General features: G+C 35.0%; 2 protein-coding genes across 2 annotated transcripts; one reads left to right on the forward strand and one right to left on the reverse strand.

The window, feature by feature from the left end:
• The first annotated feature begins 17,021 nt into the window (after positions 1-17,021).
• Positions 17,022-19,472, forward strand: LOC145957993 (uncharacterized). Its single transcript, XM_083074439.1, has 3 exons — positions 17,022-17,547; positions 17,707-18,732; positions 19,204-19,472. The coding sequence occupies exons 1-3, from the start codon at positions 17,022-17,024 to the stop codon at positions 19,344-19,346; spliced, it is 1,695 nt and encodes a 564-aa protein (XP_082930565.1). The 3' UTR covers positions 19,347-19,472.
• Positions 19,473-21,070: 1,598 nt separating this feature from the next.
• Positions 21,071-24,745, reverse strand: LOC145957994 (uncharacterized). The gene is made up of 4 exons (XM_083074440.1): positions 23,401-24,745; positions 23,048-23,347; positions 21,983-22,945; positions 21,071-21,372 (listed from the first exon to the last, which is right to left on the reverse strand). The coding sequence occupies exons 1-4, from the start codon at positions 24,743-24,745 to the stop codon at positions 21,071-21,073; spliced, it is 2,910 nt and encodes a 969-aa protein (XP_082930566.1).
• Positions 24,746-26,717: the final 1,972 nt, after the last annotated feature.

Below are 26,717 nucleotides of genomic sequence, written 5' to 3' on the forward strand. Positions count from 1 at the left end.
AAGTGTGTAGTCTCCTCGGATGGTCCTCCATCATGATATATGAGAGTTATTCTTCAGATTTCTCTCCTCCAAAAGTCCTTGTGAGTCCATGGAGAATTGCCCTCAGATTACTCTCCAACAAGGAAACCTTCCTTTTGGAGTTTGGTGTTCTTGCTAGATTCCTTGAAGGAACTTTCAAACCAAAACCATTTCACCATCTACTCCACATCTTCCTTAAAATTCATCATCAAGCATTGCTAAGGAGCGTTGAATGTTGGTCAAGAGGTTCTAGGGAGAATTCATCAATCAATTTTTCAAGGAACTTCATCAAGAGGACTCTTTGTATTTGAAAATTTAAACATGTTAGTCACAATAAATAATGGATGTTAAGAACATGACAAACAGTTATATGTTTCGTCTGATTTGTATCTTACATACGCTACTTCGTCTTACATAGTCTGAAACAAAAACTTTTCAAAAACTTTTTCTTATCAAAAGATGTAGTGTTTGTTATCATTAAAACTTATGAAAAATGAGGGATCTAATGTTCGTCTTTTGACTTAACAGTATTTGTAGAAGGAAAAGATCACCAAGGGCATTAGGACATAAACACACGAAATAAAAACCTTAAAAATGAGCAATATAATACTTTATTGTGTAATAAAACCCCAATGACCAGAAAATTAAAAAGTTGTTAAAACATTTTATGAGAAGTTGATTTCTGAAGCTACTAAAATCGTTATGCTTCAGTTTCCTCTTAATTTTTTACAGGCTTGGTTGGTCCACGTTTATGCACGCAAGTCTCACCACTATTTTTAGAGTTTTTTTATGGTTATATCACAACTTTATATAGAAATCATTCTCCAAGGCAATACTAACTTATGTGAATCTTCTTACTTTTGTAATACATATATACAACAAAAGGATCTATGCTAAGCATTGATGTCCCTTAGAAGGTCCCCTACTATTTGGATGTTAAGCGCACACTAAGTCATTAAATGTCATTTGAAGTTGAGTTTCATGTGACTTTGGAAAATTAACGCAAAGAGAGCTACAATAGTAATGATGCAAAATGTGAGTTAATTAATGTTAAGCATGAGAGTCACAAAAAATAATAGTTACTATCTATGGCACTAAGCATGATAACTTTTTCCTTAAGCGCCACTCACTCAATTAAAACATGAGATGATTGAACTTAATATGAGAATTGCTCTTGAATTAATACAATTAAGCATAAGATGTGAGTTTTCACTACAAAAAAAAATGTTATTTAGTGGGGGTTATTTTACGGGAGTTTTAAAAACCTCCTCAAATTAACATGACTTGCGACATTTTTGAGAAACGCTTAAAATTCTGAATATAGTGGCGGTTTCTATCATTTTTTGAGGAGGTTTATGCCCTCCTAAATTCATATACAATTTTTCCCGGAAAAATTTTCACCGCTTTCCCTCTTTTACTTTTCCCCAATTTTTTTCACCCAATCCCTCCTTCAATCATTCTTCCACTCTTCTGATCACTAAGTTGTAGATCTTATCATTCTTTCACATCCATCAACCATTTCGCCCTTCGACCCTCTGTTCTCTCTCGCCCTCACAATCTCTTTCCTTCTTCCTCAAGTACCATTTCCTTTTTCTCTTTTCCATTAGGTTTTCGTTTCGGATCTCTCATTCCATGTCTTTCGCACTTTATTCCACAACGTTGGATCCGGTTTCCTTTATCTTGAAGAATTGACTTAAATTAATCTGATTTAATCGCGTCGCTGGTTCAATCGATATTCAATGTGCTCGTATCATGTATGAAGGTTACATGAATAAGATGCTAGTCTTCGTATTCCGTTTATTTTTCCAGAATAGCATTTTCTAAGTTATTTGCCTGACTTTGATTGGTGACTAACTTCACAACTCAATCAATCCATTGTTATAGCCTATAGTATTGACTTTGTATCCTGGTTACACGAATAAGATGCTAGTCTGTTGTTTCTTTTTTTTATTTTTTTTTCTTTTAATAGAGGTTTGATGATAGTATTTAGTGTTGCCTTATATTTCCAATCCAGAAGACTCTAGATTTCATGAGGTATTTGTTTCTTTGGGCTAATTTCAACAGGTTAACATGTTGTCTGTGGGAATATTTGTTGAGCTAAAGGATGAGAGAGCTCCATGAATTCATAGCTCAGGTAGCATTTTGTCCTGTATTTTAATGTTTTATAAAAATTTAAAACTGCGAAGAGTGGTTTCAGTAATGAATTCTCTATTTTTCTCTTGTCACACACCCTAAAGCATGGAATTAAAATCTCATTGGGCTTTAAGTAAGATACAACACATGATTTAATCAACTTGCATGAGTCAACTGTTTTATATTAATTATTAATATCATATATAGGGATAGAAAATTGTCTAACCATTCTTGTTTATCATATCTACAAATTAATCAACTTTAAACTTTTTAAGTTGAAGCTAGATTTTGATGTCTTTAACATGCCAAATATATTTGATTTGTGTTATAACAAGGTTCCCTCCAACAACAGTACAATAATGAGTATAGATCCTAGCAATGGTACTCTCAGCCCAATTTGCATCTAGGTTGGCTTTTATTTGTAAGTATCCACTTCATACAGTAATCCACTTCCTGGTGAGCCTTTTTAATAAATCAAAACTCTATGATGGAAATCTAATCCCCAAGGATCCCTTTGGAAGAGGTAAGACCAAGAAGGGTGAAGGTTGATCTAAGGAGGCTCACACTTGAGGACCATTGGGCCTTTAACTAGGTCCATGATTAGGAGGCTAGAGGAGGCTTCTACAGAGGAGGTGATTCTTAGACCTATGCTCAATATGAGTATTGAGTATGATTCCTCTTTTTAGTCTCATAGTCTCTATTGTACATACATTGTATAGTTTGATTTCTTGTACCTTGTATATAGTAGATACTTGTATAGGTGTATTTTGCCTTTGTATTTGTGAGGCACTTTATTTCTTTTATTTTAGGTTATCCTTTAGGAATTTAGGGTATGTTACTTGGAGACTTTTGCTCCATTTGACCTTGTATTAAGGGTCATTAATTTTTTTATTTTTCAGTAGTAGAAGTGGGGTGACAAATAGCAAAGAGTGTAGGTGCAACTAGTAATTGGGCCAGAATTGGGCATAGGCCAAATTTTACATATTGTGCTTGTTTTGCTCCATATTTTCCAAGGAATTGATTTAGCTAGGTCTCACCATCATATGGTGAACCTAAATAAACCAACTCTAAGTTTTTGGATTGGATTAAATATGGAAAAACAAGTGGGCCGCCTAGTTTGCCTTCCTCTGGCTGAAATTGCTTAGTTGCTTGTACACTTGGGAAGCTTGTGCTACAAGCTTCTAACTTAGCTTGCTTCAAGCTTCTAAGTTAGAAGCTTACTCCACAAGCCTCCTAAACTGTCTAGGATGGTCAAGCTAAGCTAACCATGGTTCTCTTGAACCATAGTTAGCCTAGCTTGCACCATAAGTTTCTCCCACCATATATAAACTTTTTTCTTACCTATGTAATCACTTTTGATGATATTTTTGAGTGAGATCAGAATTTTCACGAAAATTCTCTCTTCCAAAAGTCTTTAACCTCTTTGATATTCATCCAATTCTCTTATCCCTTCCATAGAAGAGCGTGGTGAGAATTGAAGAGACTTATCTTTTCCCCAAGGAGTGGCGTCTTTTGAGAGGGTTCTACACCAAACTGTGGTGCTTCCATGGTCTTTTCCTCCATTGGAGACCTTGGAGAAGCTTAAGAATAATCAAGGAGCCAAAGGTCTAGGGAGGAGCTTGAAGAGGAATCAACATCAATCCAATTTCTCAACAAGGTTTTCCATCACTCTATAAACAGCTGCAAAGTGATCCAGTCCTGGTGATTAGGGAAATTAGGCCAAATATCTGGTAGATCTTGTAATATTCTTTCTCTAATTAAGGGAAACCTCTTGTACAGAATTTCTATATGTATATATATATATATATATATATATATATGATATGGATGACAGACTCTATTTCATAAGCAAGTTTTCACTCATTTATTTGTTCCTTGTCTGTTTCAGGTTGGAGTTCTACTGTTTTACACCCTAATAACTCAGTTTCCTTTAGCAAGTCGAATACATACTTTTCTGGTTTATGAATATACGTCCTTTTAGATATAGAAAACCATATGCTTAGAAAATGTCCTAGTGTACCCAAATCCTTGATTGCAAACACACCTCCTAGCTTCTTCTTAAGGGATATAAGTTAAGCTTCATAATCACATATTAATATATGAACATCCACATAGACTATTAGTGCTGCAATTTTCCCACTGGCTGGGTGTTTGAAGAAATTGGACTGGCCCCATGAATATGCATTTAGGGAGGTGATTTTTGTGGGGCCATTGCCAAGCGGAGGGTGTGATGAATCTGAATGTTCTTCTTCCTTCCTATTGGTTCTAATTCTCGTGTATCATACTTTCCTACTCTTCCTTCCCCTAGTTGATGGGCACATTAACTATGCTAGTTCATTTCAACTAGTAATTCTATTGTTGTTCTGTTCAGTTGTTCAGTGATTTCAATGTGACTTAGTCCTTTTCTGAAGAATAGAGTTCTGTTTCAAGTAGCCTTACTGCTAGTATCCATGAATTCATTTCTCTATCTGACATGTTGGTTTATGGGTACTAGCTGACCTTGGTTTTCTGGTTTTTGGTTTCTGCAATGGGTCTTTTTTGTCGTATCTACTTGTGTATGTATGTATCCAATATTTCAAAAACTGTTGTTGTATTATGTCTAGCTAAATAGCATTTTGGAGCATGTTCTTTGTTGTTACTGATTAGTCATATTTGTATTGCTTATTCATTCAATACCGTTAAAAATGTTTAAAAGCTAGTGCTATAATACATGATTAGGGAATAGTTATTGATATGTTACCCCACAAGTGTACGATATCGTTTTTGATAATGATATCAAATTCACATGGGTCAACAACTTTAAACTTTTATCTTTTCTCTCTAGTAATTTTTTTCTGTTTGATAAAATGTTCAAAGCTTCTTGTTTCTGTTGAATGAGTTTCTTCCCCTGATGTATATGCGCTTCCCTTTTTTCAACACAAAATTAGATAATAATTTTTTAAAAAAATTTAAGATGTATTTTTAAAATGTGTATATGTGAAAATAAAAAAGTGCACATAATATTAAATAATGAAACTGTATTTTAATAAATTATACACTTTAAAAATTTAAATAATATTTTTAAAATAAAACATATTATTAAATAATTTATATCAATATATGATGATACTTTTATAGTTACTAATTTTATTGTTATTATGTTCATGAATATAAGTATTTAGAATACTGAATATAGAGTTGGACCCACAACTTATAGGAAGTAGTGGCTACTAAGGTCTAACAATTTATTGGAATAGCATTTTAAATAAGGGCAAGCTAGGTGAGGTAGTTGACCTACATGTGTTTACAAAGTGAAAAGACAACCACAAATTGTAACTTTGAAAGGTGATTGTAACTTGTTTCCAATCAATTTTGAAAGGTGGTCAGGGAAAACAGGCATGCCTAAATGTTACTTTGAGGATTGTTATTTAACAATCTTAAAAGTATGAAATATTATGCATATATAAATTTTTATTGCTACTTATTTTACCGATACATGTAAATGACATAAAAACTAACTATTTTATTTTTAAGCCAAAATATTGTTTTAGGACCACTGAAGCTACTACAATACGATATTGTAAGCTTAGTATTGAAAAGAAGTGGGCTGCCTTCAGGCAAAGTTTATGGAATGAGTTCAATGACCTTACCAAGACTAGAGATGGAATTATAAGTAATGTTCCAGTAGGTATAGATAAGGATCAATGGGCTTATTTTGTTAATTATCGAATGAAACCATCGACATTGGTAAGAGTTTGATACTTTTCTTGGTGTTTTGTTAATACCACTAAATATTTGATCCTTACCGTGAGATTAACATTGTTCATAAGAGCTCTGTAGAAGGAATAAAGAAATTCGAAGCAAGCAAAAAATTCTACATACAAGTGGTTCTAAGTCCAATGCAAGAAGAAGGCATGAGATGGTAATCACACTAAAGCTGAAACTTTTTACTACTTTACAAAATTAAATACCCATTTTACCTTTTCTTTTCCTATATTAGTTTTTGGAAACTGGTCAAAATCCTATTCGTGGAAAACTGTTTATTGAAACTCATAAGAGAAAGGATGGATCTTATGTAAATGATGCAGCAAAGACAATAGGGGTAAGTATAACCTTTGTTTGTTGTTTCACAAATTCCACATTTCAATATTCTTAACTTTGTTAATGATTTGCATGCATATTAAAGGAACAAATTGAAGTTGGCCTGACCCAAAGCACTACTGATGAATCTGAAATTTCTCCTAATGATGTTGTTGGTAGAGTGTTTAGGCCAAAACACTCTGGGAGAGTGAGATGCATGGGTATGGGGGCAACTCCTACTAATACATTTTTTAATACTAGATTTCGAATTAGTGATTTGAGCCTCTCTTCATCCAATGTTGCTTCATCATCATCATGTTCTAACCAGTGCAAACAAAAGTTCACTCATTTGGAATCCCAACTACAAGGAACCTTGAATGCCTTTAAGGCCTATATGATAATGAAGGAAGGAAAAATTCCTGATGAATTGGCTAGTTTCTTTCTTTCATAGGTAAGTATTATGACTTATTATTTGGTGATTGAATGTAATATTGGATGTGATTGCATAGGCTTAGGTTACTTGTTTTTGCTTTCTCTTATTTGTTGCTTCAACACCATATAGAGGTGAAAGTTTTATTCAATTTTATTTCTTAAGATACTTATTAGTTTGATCTTGGAGATTGCACTTGAATTATGGAATTATATATTAGGACCAAATTGCACTTCCTTTATCTCTAAACTGTACTGATACTAATTTATTTTTCTTATTTCAGCCTAGTGACGTTGGAAGTGAACCTGAATCGCCGTTAGATGCTAGAGGATCATCTGGTGGTAGCAACTTGGATAGCTAGTCTAATATTTAGACCTAGTTTCTTATATTGTGGACTGCTTTAGGTTATCATGGTTTTTGAATTTATAAAGTGTTGTAAAAACTTAGTTTCTTTTGGTTATATATTGTGGTGCTTTATTTGTTGTCAACTTGGACTTCTGAATTAGCTTTGATTGTTGTTACTCTTTTGTAGTTATGTTACTTTCATTACTATCAATCCATTGTCCATTACTATTATGGATGGAGCAGAAATTTGAATTAAAATTGTGCACTCAATGTGGTCTTGTTGTCACAGATATCAAATGTTTGATTACCGTTGTTTTTTTATGCTGTTATTGTCTTTTTTATTTAGCATCTTGTTGTCTATATTATGGGTTTTTATCAGTAGTTTGTATTCCCATTAATTCCTTTTTTTTCTTATAAAAAATTAATATTATCCAATGGGATTTGGATTATGTTATGAGTATACAGGTTAAATGTAATTTAGATTAAAAAAATAAAATATATTGTGAAAATAAAAAAAAGAAAAAACATCATTCAAATTGAGGAGGTCAAAAAACCCCTCTAAACAAAACACCGTAGAATGGAAAAGGTAGCGAAAATTGGTAAAAAATCGTCGTATAATGCTTGTGGCAAACGTAACTACGGTGTTTTTATAAAACACCATTACTTATTTTGAGGGAGTTGAAAACTGCCGCAATATGAAAAAAAAAACTCCCGCAAAATGACGAATTTCTTGTAGTGTTTGAGAATCTAAGGCACTTGAGGTACATGGCAACAGGGTGGGTCGGGTACGAGTTTCATGATACATGTTCCTGTTCTCGCGAGTCAAACCCATCCCCGTCCCCGTACCCATACCCCTCGAGTATATGATTTTCATCCCCATCCTCGTCTCCATACCCGTCAAATTTTTTATTTTTTATTTTTTGTAAAAAAAATGATATTTTTAAATTATTTTTTATTGTATTATAATTATAATTAGGTTATTTCTCTATCTCATATTATAATAAATAATTACACGTAAAAAAATATTAAAATTCTTTAATATAATTAAATTGAAAGTGGGTATTAAATTAAAAATGGGAACAAGGATGGGTATGGGTACGGGATGGGGCGAGTAAGTACATACTCGTACCCGTACCCGTACCCGATTTAATATATCGGGTTTTCACTACAAAAAATATGCAATTTAGCGACCATCAAAATTGGTTGCTAAATTGCTAAAATCGGTCACTATTTACCTTAACGACCGAATTTAATCAGTCGCTAAAACCCTAGTCGCTAAGCTATTTAGCGACGGAAAAATTTTTGGTCGCTAATTCGGTCGCAAAATGGTTGCAATGATTTTGGTCATTGAAGTGTATGAGACCAAATTAGTAACCAAATAAATTGGTCACTAAATCGGTCGCTAAATATTTACTTTTTATTTTATTAAATTTTATAGATGTCGCAAATTTGGTCGCTACAAACCACTCATATTTGGCCTCTTAAGACTTTTATTTCACAATACTTAACTTTTTAGCATGTTTTGTCCTTAATTACACAATTTTTGGAAACTTCCTAGAAGGTCACCCATCCCTATATTACTCCAAGTCAAGCACGCTTAACTGTGAAGTTCTTATGAGATAAACTACTGAAAAGCAGATGCATGTTGTTAGTATAAGTAGTACAAATTAATTCATTTAAGTCATCCTCAACTATCCAATCTCATACTTATATTATTTTTGAATCCTTATCATTTTGGTGTATCGGAACCGTTATAAATATATAATAATATATATAATAATTATATTACTAATAATAATTATTATATTATATTTAATTAATTTTTATTTATATATATACTTACTTTTATAATTAACAATCTACTTATTTCTATTTAAAATTAATTTTATGATACAATTTAAATTATTTATTATAAATTTAAAAGTTTAAGTAATAATTTATATATTTTAAAATGAGAAGGGTTATAATAACACTGGTATAACTTTTACTAAGTATTACACCACTCAATAACTTTATATTAAATGTGAATTTTGTAAATCCAACCGTTAGATTGAAAGTTCATATCACTTTATAAGTTTATATCAATTTTTGTTAAAATTGAACAACAACTTAAAAGTAATCAAAGTGCTCATATTTTATTTGAAATGTATATATTACGTCAATTTTGTTTTACAAGAATGAAGTATCAAATCATCTTGACTTCATATAAAATTTTGTATATATGATCTAAGAGTAAAAAACTTTCAATCTAACGGTTGAATTTATAAAATTCACATTTAATATAAAGTTATTGAGCGATGTAATACTTAGTAAAAGTTACACCGATATTATTATAACTCTTCTCTTTTAAAATATTATTTTTATAAATTAAATTTCAACATTTTAAATAAATTATTAATTAACTTAATATATTTATTCATCTTAAATCTAAGATATAAAATTCAAAAAATGTATTTCTCCTTGTTTTATTTTCTAATTATCAACAATTAATAAAATATTAATTTAAAATCTTATCTAGTTATATCATAATATTTTCATATCAAGTTTAAAATCAGATATTAATTATACAAAAATATTAAAATCATATAGTAAATTATTAATAAGATTCTAGTTAAATAATTTAAAATAATTTAAAATAACCAATTTTATAACACAACAATAAAGAAATACTAATAGTTAAGAAAATATATTTGCACTCTTCCTATTAGAAAAAGGGAGGATGTTATAATTTTTTTTTTCTTAAAATATCACATCTCTTCTATCAATAAAATTTAAATATAAAAATTTTTTTAAAAAGAAATTTATCATAAGTTAGAAATATATACTATAAATATGGATCAAAATAAATAAGAAATTTTAAAAAATTCATATACTCTAATTAAAAAAATGCCTAAAAATCCAATCGTAAAAAAAATACCTCTAAGTATTTTTTCACATAAATAACTATTGGTATTAATTATGTAGGAGTGCCTATAAATATTTTTTTATTATAAATTAATGTCTTGCTCTTACAAAAAAAGAAAATGGGATTGATAATCAACAATAATATTATCATCACTTTTAAGCAATTTATAAATTTTTTTAAGTTTTATTTAGCGACCGAATAGAATTTTGTTGTTAATTTTAACTAATATTTAGTGACCGAATAGAATTTAGTTGCTAATTTTAACTAATATTTAGCGATCAAATAGAATTTCATCGCTAATTGTAACTAATATTTAGCGATCGAATTTAATTTCGTCGCTTAAAAATTCAAAATTTCTGATTTAGAAACCGAATTCAATTCCATTGCTAATTTTAACTAATATTTAGCGACCGAATTTAATTATGTCGCTAAAATATCAAAGATTCTGATTTAGTGACCGAATTCAATTTCGTCGCTAAATTTAACTACTATTTAGTGACCGAATTCAATTCTATCGCTAATTTTAACTAATATTTAGCGACCGAATTCAATTTCGTCGCTAAAAAAATCAAAATTTCTAATTTAGCGATTGAATTCAATTCTGTCGCTAATTTTAACTAATATGTAGCGATTGAATTCAATTTTGTCGTTAATTTTAACTAATATTTAGCGACCGAATTAAATTCCGTCACTAAAAAAATCAAAATTTCTGATTTAGCGACCAAAATAGTGACCGAATTTAATTCCATCGTTAAAAAATCAAAATTTCTTATTTAGCGACCGAAATAGCGACCGATTTTCTAGCAACGACTTATTTTGGTCGCTAAATCGGTCGCTATTTTGATTATTCATAATCGATCGCTAAATCAGTCGCTAAATAGCGACTGATAAATTTTGATTGCTTATTTCAGTCTTTATTTTGCAATTTTCTAGTAGTGTTTACCCGTACCCGTACCCGGTCAAATTGGGTATATTTCCCGTCAAAGTTGGGACAGGTTCGAGTATTACACGCAGGTACAGGTATATTTGTCATCTCTACTTGAGAGGAACTATTTATGAGGAAAGGATCTTCCATGAGAATAATTGATTAATGAGAATTGAATATTCAAATTATGTGAGATATATTGAACATGTAATATGCATCATGTGCATAAAGTTTATTTAATATTTTATTTTTCATTGGCTTTTACATTATTTACATGATTAGATGACAATGTGATTTTCCTTCACCATTCACTAAGTATTTTATAAATTTTTAGAAATTTTGCCTTTCCTTTTTATAGTAAAAATTATTTAGTGTATATATTACATGCACTACAAGAAAACGGGGAAATTGTCGCGAAAAATAAGCGTCGACTAATAATTGATGCAAATACTGTCAAAAAATCTGACGCTATTTCAAGAATAGCATCGGCTTTTTTGACACTAATTTAATTTTAAATTTTAAATTAAATTAGTGTCGGAAAAGCCGACACTAAACAACAGAAATAGCGTCGGCTTTTCCGACGCTAAACTTAAAACATTTATTTTATGTTTAGTGTCGGCAATATTACCTTGATTTATGTCGACTTTTATGATTTAGAGTTGGCTTTTGACCAACTCTAAATTGCTACATTTTTGTAGTGATGTCTAATGGTATAGAGGATGTCACAACCCACAATTCCACACCTACACATGTCTATTATGATCATGCTAATAAAATTATTAGTTATGTAATCCTTGCTAAACAAAATTCTAAATAAATTTTCCTTGTTTATGGCTCTTAGGATATTTTGTTAGTTATGTTATTCATATTTTGTGGTAATTGTGTTTAGATTATTTGTGGTCACAATTATCAACCCAAGGGTCATTTTTAAAAATTTGTATTTTTAGCCTCTTTAATTTTAAAATATATTATTTTAGTCTTCAAATTTAAAATTTATATTTTTAGTCCTAAAATATAAAAATTATTTTAGTCTCTTTTTCAATTTGTAATTATTAGTTATGATATTTGTAACGACCCGACTGGTCACTACACACAGCACAGCACACCGGAAACACCAGACAGAAAAGAATGAGTATATAAATATAGGATCTAGAATATAAGTATATATAAGGTCCCAATCCGACTAGACTTAGAGTGTACATAAACAAAATACAACCCAAGATAGCCAACTAGTGGCCAAACATCAAAATATCCGCAAAATAAGACTCCTCTATCTGCCAACTGCAGACCTGCCTCTATCACCAGCCTAACCCTGCTCTGCTCCCATACAACGTATGATCATCGCAGTCCAAAACACATGTAAACAACAAAGGGTAAGCTAGTATAAAGAATCAGCATATAAAACATTATTAAATAATAATGAACAGCTACGGCTATTAGCACATCATCAGCATACATCAAATTAGTATACAGCATAATCAGCAATAAACACACAATGCGTCGTCACGCATATCAGCTCGGAGATCTCCTACAACAGCTCAGTCTTACGGCCTACAACATCTCAGCCTTACGGCCTACAACAGCTCAGCCTTACGGCCTACAACAATTTATATCAACATACAGCACAACACAACTTTACAGCACAACTCATCTTGTCAGCTCACAACACAACACAACTTATAGCAATAACATCTATCACAGCTAAACATCATCAAACAGCATTATCTACTAGTCAGCACATCATATTCATCAATTTTCGGCTTACACTCAGCATAAAACAACTTCTAACAACATTTAGTGAAATCTCACCTTCGCGCCCGGTGCACTCGTGGTTGCGCCCAGCGTAGTGCAACCAGAGAGCACCAAGGGGCCAGCGCGCCCAGCGCAAGTGTGCCCGCGCCTGGCAGAACCCAGCCAGAGAGCCCAAGGCTCACACGCGCCTGGCGCAATTCCAATTACGGCTAGTGCATGCCAGGCAGAGACTCTAAGGAGTCTCATGCACCCGGCGTGCCCAAACTCGCGCCCAGCATGGGGAAGGCAGAGACCTCCCTTGGTCTCGCGCCGAGCGCAATTCAAATTGCGCCCAGCGCCTACAAGGCAGAGACTCCCCAGGAACCTCTCGCCCAGCGCGACAAGGGTCGCGCTCAGCGCAGAATCAAAATCCCCAAAACATGCTACAACTGGTATCGCGCCCAGCGCGGTCCAAGTCACGCCCAGCGCGGAGTAGCCAGAGACCCACATTCCCAAGCACGCCTAGCGCACCCATCATTGCGCCCAGCGGGCTTGCCTAAATGGAGTCCCCTGGTAGCCATGCGCCCGGCGTGAAGAACTGCGCTCAGGGCGAAGCTTAGCAGCAACTCCAACAAGTTCGAAAAATTCACCCAACCCTGCAAAACAACCAGAAAACCAGCATGCAAACCAACCAAAAACCCACATTTTCATCAAGAATTACGAAAAACACTTCATTTTCAACATGCAACCATCAAACAAGTAAAATCCCCAAAATTTGCACCCAAACCCCGAAAAACCCGAGAACAAAAATCCCCTTCAATCACAGCCAAGAATCAACCACTTCAACAACTAATGAGTTGCTTGAACTCATTTGCATCCAAAAACAGCGAAGAAATCTAGCTTCCCTTACCTTTGATCGAAGATCCTAGCTTCCGGGAAGGAGACAAGCTCAACGGAGGAATAAGAGAGAAGAAGAAAGAGAGGAGAATCAAGACGGAGAAGAAGACTTCACTAGCTTCCAACACCTCAATCAACACCTAGATCACCACAACCACCAAAAGCACCAGGAATCCAAAGCAAAGTGAGTGAATAAGGGAAAAATAAGTGAGGGAGGAGAGAAAATGAAGTAAAGGCTGCGGGGGTCTCACAATATTAATGACTAAAATAATATTTTGAAATTTAAGAGAGACTAAAAAGTTAAATTTTAAATTTGATAGATCAAAATAATAATTTTTATTTTTTTAAAATTAAAAACAAAATTTAAATTTAGAGAACAAAAAATATATATACTAAATTTGAAGGATTATTGATTTAAATATGCTGCCGAAGAGTTTAAAGTTAAGCCACCAACAAGCGTACGCACCTGTTATATTATATTTTTCAAACATATTTTTCTAATTCAAACAATACTATAATATTTCATACATATTTATAGAAGTAGATAAGTTCAAATAATTTCATCATAAAAAAAATAATTCAAATAAATTGTAATAAATGATCCAAATGTAGATGCACTAAACAATAACACATATTTTATAGTGAGTAAAAATTACTTTCACATATACTATGAATATAATATATGTTAATATATTGTTGAAAAAAATATAGATATAAACTATAATAACATAATATATATTTCTAAATTTTATTAAAATTAATATTAAAATTGTACATAACTATATATCTAATAGATTTATATTTAGATATATATCTATAATGATACTTTTTATATATCATTATATAAAATTTATTACAGTGATCGTAATTGTATTTTGAAAATCAAATATGTTTTTTTTTTATTTTATGAATCATCGAATTAACGTTTTATTAAGTTTAAATTTGTTATCTGTTTTAAGCTTTCGTTGATTTTAACTACACTTTTTTGAAAACACGTTATAAATTTCTTCTGAAGTACTTTTAAAAAATATGTAAAAAAATAAAAAAAAAATTATTAGTTAAAATTATTCTGTTTATAAGTCAATTCGTAAAACTCTCTAATATTATTTTTTTATTTTTTTAATTAACATATACATAAGCTAGTTTTAGATAATAAAGAAGTCAATTATCCTTCTTACTTTTTTATTCTTTGGATGCATTAATTGATAACATTAACATATAAGACAAATAGGACAACATAAAATAAATATTATTGGACAATTTTTTGCATTGTATATGTTTTGTGAATAATAAACATGATAAATAAAATAATGTTAAATTTATTATTATAGTATCCTTTAAATATTAATTATAATAATAATAATTATCTTAATGTGAATGATGGTGACAAGAATTATAATAACAATAAAATAGTAATAGAGAAAAGATGATAGTAGCTTGCGATATGGTTATGGACTGCAACAATGATGATAATTACAATGACAATGATAATTAGCAACTGTAGTAGTAGGTGGCAACGATGGTAGACATAAATGACAATCATAAGAATTAAAGTGGTGTTGATATAATAATAATGATGATGATAGCAAATACTTTCCTATTTAAAATAAAAAATAACAAAATATTAAATTTTTGTCTTATTTTCTTCATGTATTTATTTTTATATTTCATAATTATTTTATAAATTAAATACGAAATAATTATATTCATCTTATCTAATACATATTTTAGTAAATTAAACAGACCATTATAAGTGTAAATGTTTTGAAATTTATCCAAAACATGTTCCAAAATGTACAATCTATATTTTCTCCTCCATGGTTGTTCATTAAATTCACAAGAAATTTCGGAGTTTTATTTGGCTTTTCCTTCAAATGATTATTTTTCAGCTCATTGGTTGATTTATGCTTTCTTGCGGTGCCGTGGTTGGGTTATACACAAACTAGTGATTCTAGACTTTCAAATTAAGCTGCATGAATCAAATAGGTGATGAGCTGTGCGTGATCAATAAATGGAGGGTTGAATCATATAACTTTCGACGTATAATATTATGAAAACAATATTAAAGAGAAATTTACCTAACAACTAACTATTCGGAAACTGCAACTTTTCATCTACTAGTAGTATTATGTAACCAGGCAAACCAGCACTAACGAAAGGTAGAAGTAAAGAGAGCAATTAAGTAAAAGAAAAATGATTTTCGATGTTGATAAGATGACAGCAAAACAATTTTACTCCATTTTCATTGAAATGGTGTTTACGGTGGAATATGTTTTATGAGTTCTTGTTATTTAGACTAGCACACAATGTGTTTCAATTTAGGTGTTTCACTGTGTTATTGCGGTATTGAGAACAAAAAGTAGAGTAAGAAGTCTCAGTAATTACTTGTTTCGAAATGTTCTTCTATTACTACTAACAAGCAATGTTCATGCAAGCAAATAATAATGTGAACAGAGTGAACAATATATATATTAGCAATGCAAATCATAGTTCATTTCTTACAATGATCAAATTACATTATATCTGAGAACACATTGATCAAAGTATATGAATACACTACGTGATTACACCAAGAACAATAAGACTATTCTACTTCTACTCCTAAAAAGAGAAAAGAAAAGTGGCCGAGAAATAAACATACCCAAAAACGATCTTGTGCACGAAAGCCATATGTGTATGTAGGCAGAGAGTGCTTCAGAGTTCAATGCTAGTATGAGTTTTTCGACCCCCATAAAGGTCCGTACTCCTTGTATTTATAGAGCAATCAAGAGCGGTTAATTCTGTACATGTACGCTTTTGACTCATAACCGCTATCCACTATATTTGCTACGTGGTCTTGACTCACAACTTCCTTTAACCGCTCTTCTCACGTTCCTTGTTTCCTCGATTGATTTTTTGGTAACCGTTTTGGCTTAACCTCCATGTTCTGAGAGTCTCAACTTTTCAACTATTCTCGAGCAACACTTGTTTTTTCGAGTCCCATAATTTCGAGTGCCCTCACGTCCCACATGAGATTAGTCACAAGTATTCAGCATGTGTTGATTTTACTTCTCAGGCAGCGCTATCAATCTTTTCGAGTCACATGATTTTCGAGTACGCCTAACAAATGCTCCCCTAGGAATTTGGTTTCGATGAGCATCTTAGGAGAAAACTAAATTCCTATTAAGGTTGTTCTTCGATACTTCCTCGATTTGTTTCTTGATGTTCACTTTTCTTGACGTTAACTTAATCTTTCTTTCGATGAAAACCTATTCTTGTAAGGTACTGACCATTTGGATGTGACATTGATAGCTCTGACGGCGCATACTTCTATTTTTCCATAAATTTGTCCTCTGATATGAAACGTTTTGGCGGTTGTTTTGGAAATTCAATTTAATATTTCAAATAATCTTGCCTAACCTAACCCGTTTCAACCTAGGCCCATTTACCTCGTTTAAAACCCCTTTTTCACCCTAGGGTTAAATTGTTTTCACCATTCTCTTCCTTCGTGCCCAAGTTTTCTTGCTCACTGTTTCTTTTTTGCTCTGATTCTTGATCTTCTTCTCAGACCGTTCTCTCTGTTCTTGCTTTTGTTCGTTATGGCTTCTTCTGCTGCGTCCACTTCCGCTGCCGTAGCCTCTTCAATGTCTCCTACTGCCACCACTTCTTCCCCTATTTTGACTGCTACTACTTCTGCTGCTATGACCACCACTCCCGTAACCACTATGGCCACTGCAACTACTACCCAGGGCACTCCTCTGCTAATGACTGGTGCTCAAGTTCAAAAGGTCAAAGAAGGTGATGACACTTTCATTCCAATTCCAGGCATGGAGGAGGCTAGTTTGAAAATATACCAATCTCAGGTACTTCTTCCTTTTTCTCTAGCAGATGGTTCTGTTCATGCTTTCCTTGGTCCTTTTGCTGGTCAAAATACCAAGAGATATGGTAATACCCTTTTGCCTGAGGACTCCACCACCCTACCTTTCATTTATTCCCCAGAAATAGACCTAAACCTTTTTGGGGATACTACCAAAATTTTTAGAGCGTTTCCCCCCGTTAAAGAAAGGCACCTCTCTTGGTTAGCTCGTGTAGAGGCTTCTATGTCCTCAGAATGGAAAGAAACAGGTATTTTTTAATTTATCCAACTAGCTAAGTTCGACCTCCATCTTTTTGACCCTCAAATGCTCCTTTCTGCTATCTTCTTCTGGAATAGAGAGACTCGGGCTTTCGAGTTTTCTTGTGGCTTCATTTGCCCGACGTTACTTGATGTTGCTGCTATAACAGGGTTAAAGCCTATTGGAGATAGGTTTTATCCTGACGCCTTTGAAGAGGAAATTTTGATCAAGGATACTTCAATTTCTTGGGATAAGAAGACCTATTTGGCCTTTATTAACGCACATATGGGACAGCCTGACACGCTTGTCTCACCTTCAGAGCATATTGCCTTTCTTACGTACTGGTTGTCCGCCTGTGTCTTTTGCACCCCTTCGCTTCAAGTCCCAAAATATTATTACAATTTAGCTCAGGCTCTTCATTTGCAAAGGAAAATTTGCTTAAGCAAACTACTTCTGGCCTCTCTTTATACTTGTCTTGATGAAGCTTCCGAAAGTCTTGCTCGAGAATCTGGGCCTCGAAATCTCTCTGGCCCGTTATGGCTACTTCAACTTTGGCTCAACGCGCTATTGGAGAAGAAACTTCATTTGCCCTCGAAACCCATTCCCATATGTGAACTCGAAGGAGCTCGTTTAACAACCCTTACCCCTCGAAAGCGTCTGGTAGACAATTTCGAGAAATATATTAGAGCCATCCTTAGCTTCACTGAATTCACTGAAGACTTAGCCCCTTTCATTCGACCGAATTTGATAGGTCCTACATGGTTGCGTCAAAATAATCAAGTTGGTAGCATAAGTCCAGCTTCAACTGACCTGTGGTTTGGATTCTTGTTTTGGGATGTGATCATGTTGGGTATGAGGCAAAAAGATGTCAGACTTTATCCTTATCAGCCCCAACTTTTTGCTCGACAGTTTGGGCTTTGCCAAATGAAACCTCTTCCCCTTCGACGTAAAGAAGGCATTGATGCGGATATTTGTGTCGAAAAAGGGAATTATGAAGAAGTCCTTGACTTCATCCTTCGCCTTGATAAAGAACTTAGGCTTACACCGACCACCTTTTCTCCTTCCTTCTTAGTCTCAAAATGCTACCTTCGATGGTGGTGTTACTATATTGTAGATAAACTCACCGATTTTGATGGCTTTCTGAAAAAGCTGATTAGTTCTCCTCTTTCTTGTTCGCAGGGGCCTAAACAACCAGGTACTTTCAAGAATCAACTTATCATTTATCAATTCGAACAATTTTTAAGGTTTGTTATCGACCTGACAATGCGCACCGAACCATTTTTGACGCTTCGGTCTCATTATCGAAAATGGTACAACGGAACATTCGCTCAAAAAAGGTAATAAACCCTCAAGGTAAAACTGATTTCGAAAAATTTTGTCCAAAGCATATACCTCCTCTTCCAAATGCCCTTTTTGGTCTAGTTAAACATGTATCTTATCCTCCTTGGGTGAAAACACTCGACCCATTTTACCTTGAGCGCAAAGAAGTTCCTGTAAAGAATAAAGTTACCTACGCGAGATGTTCCGTGTACGATTTTCCTCGAAACAAATGGTGGCCATTATGTTGGGTCAATAACATTAACCCTCCTCCTGGTAAATATTTTTCACCTCCTTCTTCTTCGAGTATACCTTAAACTTGTCTCACTTCTTTGCTCGAACCTTGTAGCTGCCATCCCTCAGCGTGTTCCTCGACATGTTGATCCAACTCCTGATTGGGAGAGTGACGATGACGAGGATAAAGAGACATCTAAAAAAGGTCGAAAGAGAAAGACCGCTGCTGACAAGGTTTCTTTACGTTCTAAGGTATAGCTTGTTTGGATTGCAGTTTTTCTCGAAACTAATATTTTATCTTACCTTCTCGAAATTCTACTCTACAGAGTATTAGAAACTCGAAGAAACAAAGAATAGGTTCAGACAGTACCAAAACTGTAAGTAAATTAACTCAAATATCAAGGTTATTTTCTTGCTCGTGTTTCATACCTAATCAATTATTCTCCAATTCAGGTCTCGACCACAAAAAAGCAAGACAAAGGGAAAGGTAAGATGGTCTTGCCTCTTCCCAAGAAACCTCAACAACCCTCTGGCGAGAAGTTGCTCAAAGACGCCATGAAGTCCGCTCCTAAGGTATCTCAATTTCGACGTCTTTCTTCATTTATATTTCTCTTATGCCTTTAACCGTTCTAAAATCCTATTAATAGGATATTGAGATTATCCCACTGGATTCTTCTCAAGGGGTGTCTCAAGAGGTGCAGAAAAGCGTACCCTTTGCCACTGAGGTAACCCAACATGTTCATCTTATTATACCTTGTGACTCAAATTTTCTCTTGATGTTTAGCCTGACTTCTTCATTTCCTCAGTTGTCTACCCCTCAAGTGGATGTTGCGACGCTTGCCTCTGCCATGGCTTCGATAGAAGTTCCCCCTCCTGTCGAAGAGGGTAAGATTCCCCAACCCGAACCTTTGACTAATACGGAGACGCGGCAAGACTCCGCTCAAGGTGAACCCTCTTTCGAGTTACAACCTCCCTTGGATCCGAACAAGGGTATATTTCTTTCGACTTTAATCTTCGATATGATACCTTGTTAATGGAAGTTTCTTATGTATTTACTTTTGTGCAGGTTCAACTGAGTCCCCTAGACCTTTTACCACTTCTCCTTCAACCCAGGGCGGTGCTACTTCTTCTGTCCAAGGCCTCTCCTCGATTCCTTCTCCAGATTTGGATTTGATGAGTTTCTTTAATGATGAGGACGAAGATATCAATACTATCTTCGAGGTGTTGGACAACCGGACGAGTGGTCCCTCTGGGTCAGAGAAAGACAAATTGAAGGTTGTTGAGCCAGCTTCTGAAACACCTTCTTACCAACCCCTGCTCGACTCTTTTCGCTCGAAGGCATACGTTGAAGATCTCGATCAAGCCTTCCTCATTCCTGAATTCAAAACGGAAGTGCAACAAATGATTGATGACTTGCTCAGTTATTCGGACCTTCCTTCTGATATTTCTTTAGAGCTTCAAGCATTTATCAGGCCCTTTAGCCGCGCCTGGGAACTTCGAACTCAGTGGTCTACTGCATATCAAGAAGTGACCCAAATTGAGGTCGAAACTGAAGGAGACCGTGCTAAGCTCGAGAAACTCCGAGACGAGTTGGTTTCTATCAAGAAATCAACGGAAGAAATGATTTCTGCTTTACAAGCATTGCACAAGGAGGAGGCTGATATCGAACATGCTATCGAAGCCTTAAAACACGAGCTTGACAGAACTCGCTCGAAGAAGGATGGAGTGAAAGTTAAGAGTCAAGAGATCAAGCAACATCAAACAAGGCTTAAGGAAGAGGGCAAAGCCATTTCTTCTCGATTAGCAAAGACTTTGGAGCAGAAGAGGCATTTAGAAGCTCAATGTGCGTCTCGCAAGAAAAATTTGGACGAAGCTTACAAAGCTTTCGAGGACTTCAAAAAACAATTTTGTAATAATTAGCGTTTAGATTTTTCTTTTCTTTCGCTCTTATTAATTTATGTTCGTCCTGTATTGAACAATTCTCATTCTACCCTCTTGTGAAAATGTTTTAAGTATTTCCCATTCATGACTTTGCTTGTGCTTGAATCATTTATCCCTTTAATCACGTATGCATTCTTTGAATATACTTGCTTGACTACAAAGGGACCTTCCCAATTATATGACCATTTCCCCAAGTATCGAGATTTTTGATCTATAGGAAGGATGACCTTTAATACCAGATCTCCAACTTGGAAACGTTGGGTTTTGACCTTCTTATTATATGTTTTCTCGATTTTTTCTTTTTGTTGCACAAGATTTTGCAACGCAATTAACCTCTCTTCCTCTAAAGAAATCAACTCATCATACATTAAACTCCAATAATCCGCAACAGGTAATTCATTTTGTTTTTGTATGTGAATTGATTGTAAATTAATATCAATAGGAAGAATAGCTTCATGGCCATATACTAATTTATATGGAGTAGTTTTCGTGGCATCTCGAGGTGAATTCCTATAAGCCCATAGTACTTGAACAAGAGTCTCATGCCAACTTCGAGGTCTGTTTGATATATGTCTTTTGATTAAATTAATCACTACTTTATTAGCAGCCTCGACTTGACCGTTTGCTTGAGCATAATACAGTGTTGAAGTTATTAACTTAATCCCCCTCGACTCCGCATATCGAGCAATGTTTCGACCCGTAAAAACTGTGCCTTGATCAGTAGTGATTGTTTGAGGAATCCCAAACCTTGTGATAATATGATCCTCGATAAAATCAATTATGTCTTTTTTGCTCGACTTCTTTTAAAGGAATAGCTTCAACCCATTTTGTAAAGTAATCTATGGCCACCAATATATATTTGTGATTTTTTGAAGAAAGTGGGTGTATTTGTCCAATTAAATCCATTGCCCATCCTCGAAATGGCCAAGGTTTGATGATTGAATGCAACTCACTCGCTGGTGCTTTTTGTATGGGTCCATGTTTCTGGCATTCTTCACAGCTTTTTGCGAATTCGATACAATCCTCAATCATGGTTGGCCAATATAAACCTTTCCTCGATAAAACCCATCTCATTTTCTTCCCAGCCTGATGTGCTCCACATATACCTTCATGTATCTCTGCCATAGCTATATAACTCTCATGACTTCCAAGACACTTAAATAGAATTCCATCAAAACCTCTTCTATATAATTCGTTATCTAACAGCACATAATTGAGGGCTTGGAATTTAATTTTTCTTTCAACTTTTATATTGGGATTCTGTAAATACTCAATCAACTTATTTCTCCAATCTGGTTGACTCGAAGACGAAGAACCCACGTTCAATGTTTCTCGATGATCTACCCATACACTTTGTACGTGTGATAGTTTCTCCAAACACTTCTTACTTACCCTATATCCTGAAGCGATTTGAGCTAACTTGTTGGCAATAGTATTCGAGTCTCGAGAAATATGTTGTAATTCGACTTCGTCAAAAGTTTTAAGTAATCGTTCAACTCGATTTTTTAATTCAATTAACCTTTCATTCAGGCACTTATATTCTTGGGTTAATTGTTTGATGACTAATTGTGAATCACCCCGGATCAATATATTTCGAGCGCCCAAATCCATTAACATTTCGAGTCCCGTTATCAACGCTTGGTACTCCGTTTCATTGTTCGAGTACTTTTTGTCCATTTCGAGTGACACCTTAGTTGGCAATCCTTGCGGGTTTATGATTAGAAGACCTATTCCAACACCTGACTCATGCTTGGACCCATCAAAATATAGCTGCCAAGGTTTTATGGTTAAGTATAAATTATCTTTTGTTTCTTTCGAGTGATCAGCAAGAAAATCCGCAAGTATCTGACCCTTAATTGCTTTTAGTGGTTCAAAAGTTAGCGAATATTCAGTTAATGCAAGTGCCCATTTACCAACTCGAGAATGTAAAACAGGTTTACACAACATATACTTAATCACATTACTTTGACAAAATATTATAACATCACGAGTCCTAATATAGTACTTCAACTTTATACAAGCAACATATAAACTTAAACATAATTTCTCTAAAGAAGAATATCGGATTTCTGCTCCTACTAACATTCGACTTAGATAATAGATGACCCTCTCAATGCCATTATCATCATCTTGCGCCAGCATGCCCGCAATAGTCGAATCGCTAGCTGAGATATACAACTTAAGTTGCTTCTCTTTAGAGATTGGTGCAAGTACTGGAGGATGAGCCAAGTAAGCTTTAATTTCCTCGAATGCTCTCTGGTGCTCTTCATTCCATCGAAATTCTTGCTCCTTTCTTAAAGCAACAAAGGAGAGAATACCTTAGTTTTACCAGACAAATTCGAAATAAATCTCCTCAGAAAATTTACCTTACCTAAGAGAGATTGAAGCTCTTTCTTGTTCGATGGAGGCCTGGTCTCCATGATAGCCTTGGTTTTGTTCTTATCTACCTCAATCCCCTTCTGGTGTATAATGAATCCCAGAAATTCACCTGCTATGACACCAAAAGCACATTTCAGTGGATTCATTTTCAAACCATATTTCCTCATTCTCTCGAAGGCTAGTTTCAAATGATATAAATGGTCTTTCTGTTGTTTTGAGCCAACAATTATGTCATCAATATAAACTTGCACGAACTTACCAATCAAATCATGAAAGATTAAGTTCATCGCTCTTTGATAAGTCGCACCAGCGTTTTTAAGTCCAAATGGCATCATCACCCATTCGTAGACGCCTAAGGCACCTGGGCATCGAAAGGCAGTTTTCGACACGTCATTAGCTGCAATATAAATTTGGTTATATCCAGAATAACCATCCAACAAACTCATAATCTCGTTACCTGCAGCGACATCTATCATATTTTCCGCAATGGGCATAGGGTACTCATCCTTGGGAGTTGCCATGTTGAGATCTCGAAAGTCAATGCAAACTCTGAGCTTCCCATTTTTCTTTATAACCGGCACTATATTCAAGATCCAGTCAGGGTATCTCGAAGTTCTGATGAACTTTGCCTTCAGCAATCTCTCAATTTCCCCCTTGATTTTCTCGATCACTTCAGGAGCAAATCTTCGAGGACTTTGTTTCACAGGTTTCCTTCCTAGGATCATTGGTAGCCTATGTTCCACCAATTCTCGATCCAAACCTGGCATTTCATCATAATCCCATGCGAAGCAATCTTTGTATTCATGCAAAACTTGAATTATCTCCTCTTTCAGCTCCCCTTGCAAGAACTTGCTAATGTAAGTGATTCGCTTATTTTCGATAGTTCCCAGATTAACCTCTTCGAGCGGGTCTTGGGATTCTAACTTATGCTCTTCATTAGTGGCCCTCTCGAAACCCAAAGGTGAATCATCGAAAATGCAGTCCAGTTTGAGCTCTAGCTCTTGCTCTTTACCTTCTTTTGTCCTTTCGATCTCTAGGTCTGTTTTTTCCTCTTGCTTTTCATTTTTATCTGAGACTCCTTGGTCCCTTTGATTTTCTGTTTTTTGTTTTTCTTCATTCTTTTTTCCGATCTCGAAATCCTTTTCTTTTTGTTGTTTTTCTTTTTTCTTTATTGATTCGAAATCCATCTCTTCTTTCTTTTTTTGTTTTTCTTCGGCCAACATGGCCGTACTAACCTCATTGTCAAATTGATCTTTATCGGCCAAGTTGGCCGTTTGATCGGCCACGTAGGCCGATATTCGAGCTAAGAAGCTCAAGTAAGGATCTTCGTCCTTCATGCATCCAGTGGAGCCGAATTCTTTTCGGTTCGAATCACGAATCCTCTCTTTACATCCCAACAAAAGGTTTTCTTGACACCTTCCTCTTCATCCATCACCCCAGAGTTGTAGGCGTCGAAAGGTTTGGTCTTGGAAAATGCTGTCAGTTGTTGATCAGCAAAATACATGCCAACTTCATAAGTCTTCTGATCAGCTTCGAGAACCTCTAAACCTTCATCATCATTCCAGAAGAAAACCTTCTAGTGTACGGTCGAAGGAACAGCACCTACACCATGGATCCACTCCCGACCTAGCAACACGTTGAAGTTTGCCTTGGAAGGTGTCACTATAAACATGGTAGTCCTCTTCACACTTCCGATCTGTACATCGAGCAGAATCATACCTTCAGGATGTGAAGACTTACCTGCATAGTCGGAGATCATGATGTTGTGGGGTTTCAGATCAGCCAAGGATTTCCCAAACCTTTTTAGCATTGTCTTAGGCAAGATATTCACAGTTGCGCCTCCATCAACCAAGACCTTGTTTACCTCTTGCCCCTCAATCATCAGTGTTAACAATAGGGGTTTAAGATGTCCTTTCATTTCCTCTGTGGGAGAGTCGAAGACAACAGAATTGAACTTAGGGATGACCCTCGAGATTTGATTGACCCATATGATTTTGGATTCATAATTTGGGTCATCAAAGAAATCTTCTCGTTGCATATCCTCTAGTTCATTCACGGATTCCAAAGCACCACTATACTCTGAAGGTAGAATGGAAACTACCCCACAAATATCTTCCAAAGAATCTTCGAAACCGCTCTCGAAGCAGTCCGTTATCATGTCTTCATCCTCTTCGATGAACTTTCCAGAAGACTCCCCTTTTTGAGGAACTGGGATCGAAAAACGATTTCCTCCCATACCTTCAAAGGTTGCTTTGCGCATCCTTTGTTGCCTCCTCCATTGGGTTTTGGTTAAGTTGTTAACTGGCTGTCGAAAGCCACGTCCATATCCCCCAGCTGGAATTCTAACATTCCCTGTAGTCAAATTCGAAAATTTTCCTGCATTTCTCTGTACCGGGTTTCCCATGCTAGTCATTACTTGTTTACCTTGACCCATCATAAGCCTAGGTGGTGCGTTCCATCTTCCGATAGGTACATTCGCATTTGGCACAAAAGTATTGCCGAACCTAGACGAGTTATACATCTCCATCTTCCCAACCGGAGCATTATATTGAGGCATATGAACTTGCCTCATGGTCAAACCAGCATTCGACCTAGCATTGGGCTTCATTTTTTCACGCAGCTTCTCAGCTTTGTAATTCTTCATTATTTCTGACTCTTCGAAAGCCTTAGCCGCTGCTCTGTCGAAGACAGCACTGCATCGAGGACACAACATGACCTCTTTATCAGCTTCTTTTTTCTTCGATAGAAACTCCACCAGACTATCCCCTTCCTTTGGGTATATGGGTTCTTGCTCTTTAGCAAAATCCTCCATTAACTCTTCGAGCTTCTCGTCAGAAATGGGCTCAATGCTATCATCGTCCTCAGCAGCAACTTCCACCATGTTGATGGACATCGGAACTGGTTCGACGTAGCCAGTATGGGCAGCAAATGGATCAACATCCACTTTCATTTCCTTCTCTTCAAAAGCCAGGCGACCATCAGTAATCGCCTTCTCGATGAAATCCCTGAAACGCACACAACTGTTAGTCCAATGTCCATACATATTATGATATTTGCAGAATTTCTTTCCTTTTCTTTGTTCGAAAGGTGGAATTTTATGATTCTCTAGGAGTAAAATCTGTTTATCCTTTAACAAGGTATCGAATATCTTTTCTGCCTTACTAACGTCAAAACTATATTTCTTAGTCGAATTCCCTTCTATATTATCTCCTGGTTTTAACATTTGACACCGATACATAGGACCAGGGCGTAACTCTGCTAAGTTAACCTCAAAATCTTCAGTCGAAATCTCGTAATTAGAATCGTCAC

The sequence above is a fragment of the Cajanus cajan genome, chromosome 5, assembly GCF_000230855.2.
Source record: "Cajanus cajan strain Asha chromosome 5, NIPB_CcT2T_4, whole genome shotgun sequence".
NCBI lineage: Eukaryota > Viridiplantae > Streptophyta > Magnoliopsida > Fabales > Fabaceae > Cajanus > Cajanus cajan.

What these genes read in the sequence shown, in the direction of transcription:
- LOC145957993 (XM_083074439.1), top strand. Translation starts at nt 17,022, where the DNA reads ATGGCTTCTTCTGCTGCGTCCACTTCCGCTGCCGTAGCCTCTTCAATG. An exon ending in CTCAGAATGGAAAGAAACAG is followed by an intron (nt 17,548 to 17,706) that starts GTATTTTTTAAT and finishes CTGCTATAACAG; the next exon opens with GGTTAAAGCCTATTGGAGAT. An exon ending in GCAGGGGCCTAAACAACCAG is followed by an intron (nt 18,733 to 19,203) that starts GTACTTTCAAGA and finishes CGAACCTTGTAG; the next exon opens with CTGCCATCCCTCAGCGTGTT.
- LOC145957994 (XM_083074440.1), bottom strand. Translation starts at nt 24,745, where the DNA reads ATGAAGGACGAAGATCCTTACTTGAGCTTCTTAGCTCGAATATCGGCC. An exon ending in TTTAAGTTTATATGTTGCTT is followed by an intron (nt 22,946 to 23,047) that starts GTATAAAGTTGA and finishes TACATTCTCGAG; the next exon opens with TTGGTAAATGGGCACTTGCA. An exon ending in CATACAAAAAGCACCAGCGA is followed by an intron (nt 21,373 to 21,982) that starts GTGAGTTGCATT and finishes TGATTTCTTTAG; the next exon opens with AGGAAGAGAGGTTAATTGCG.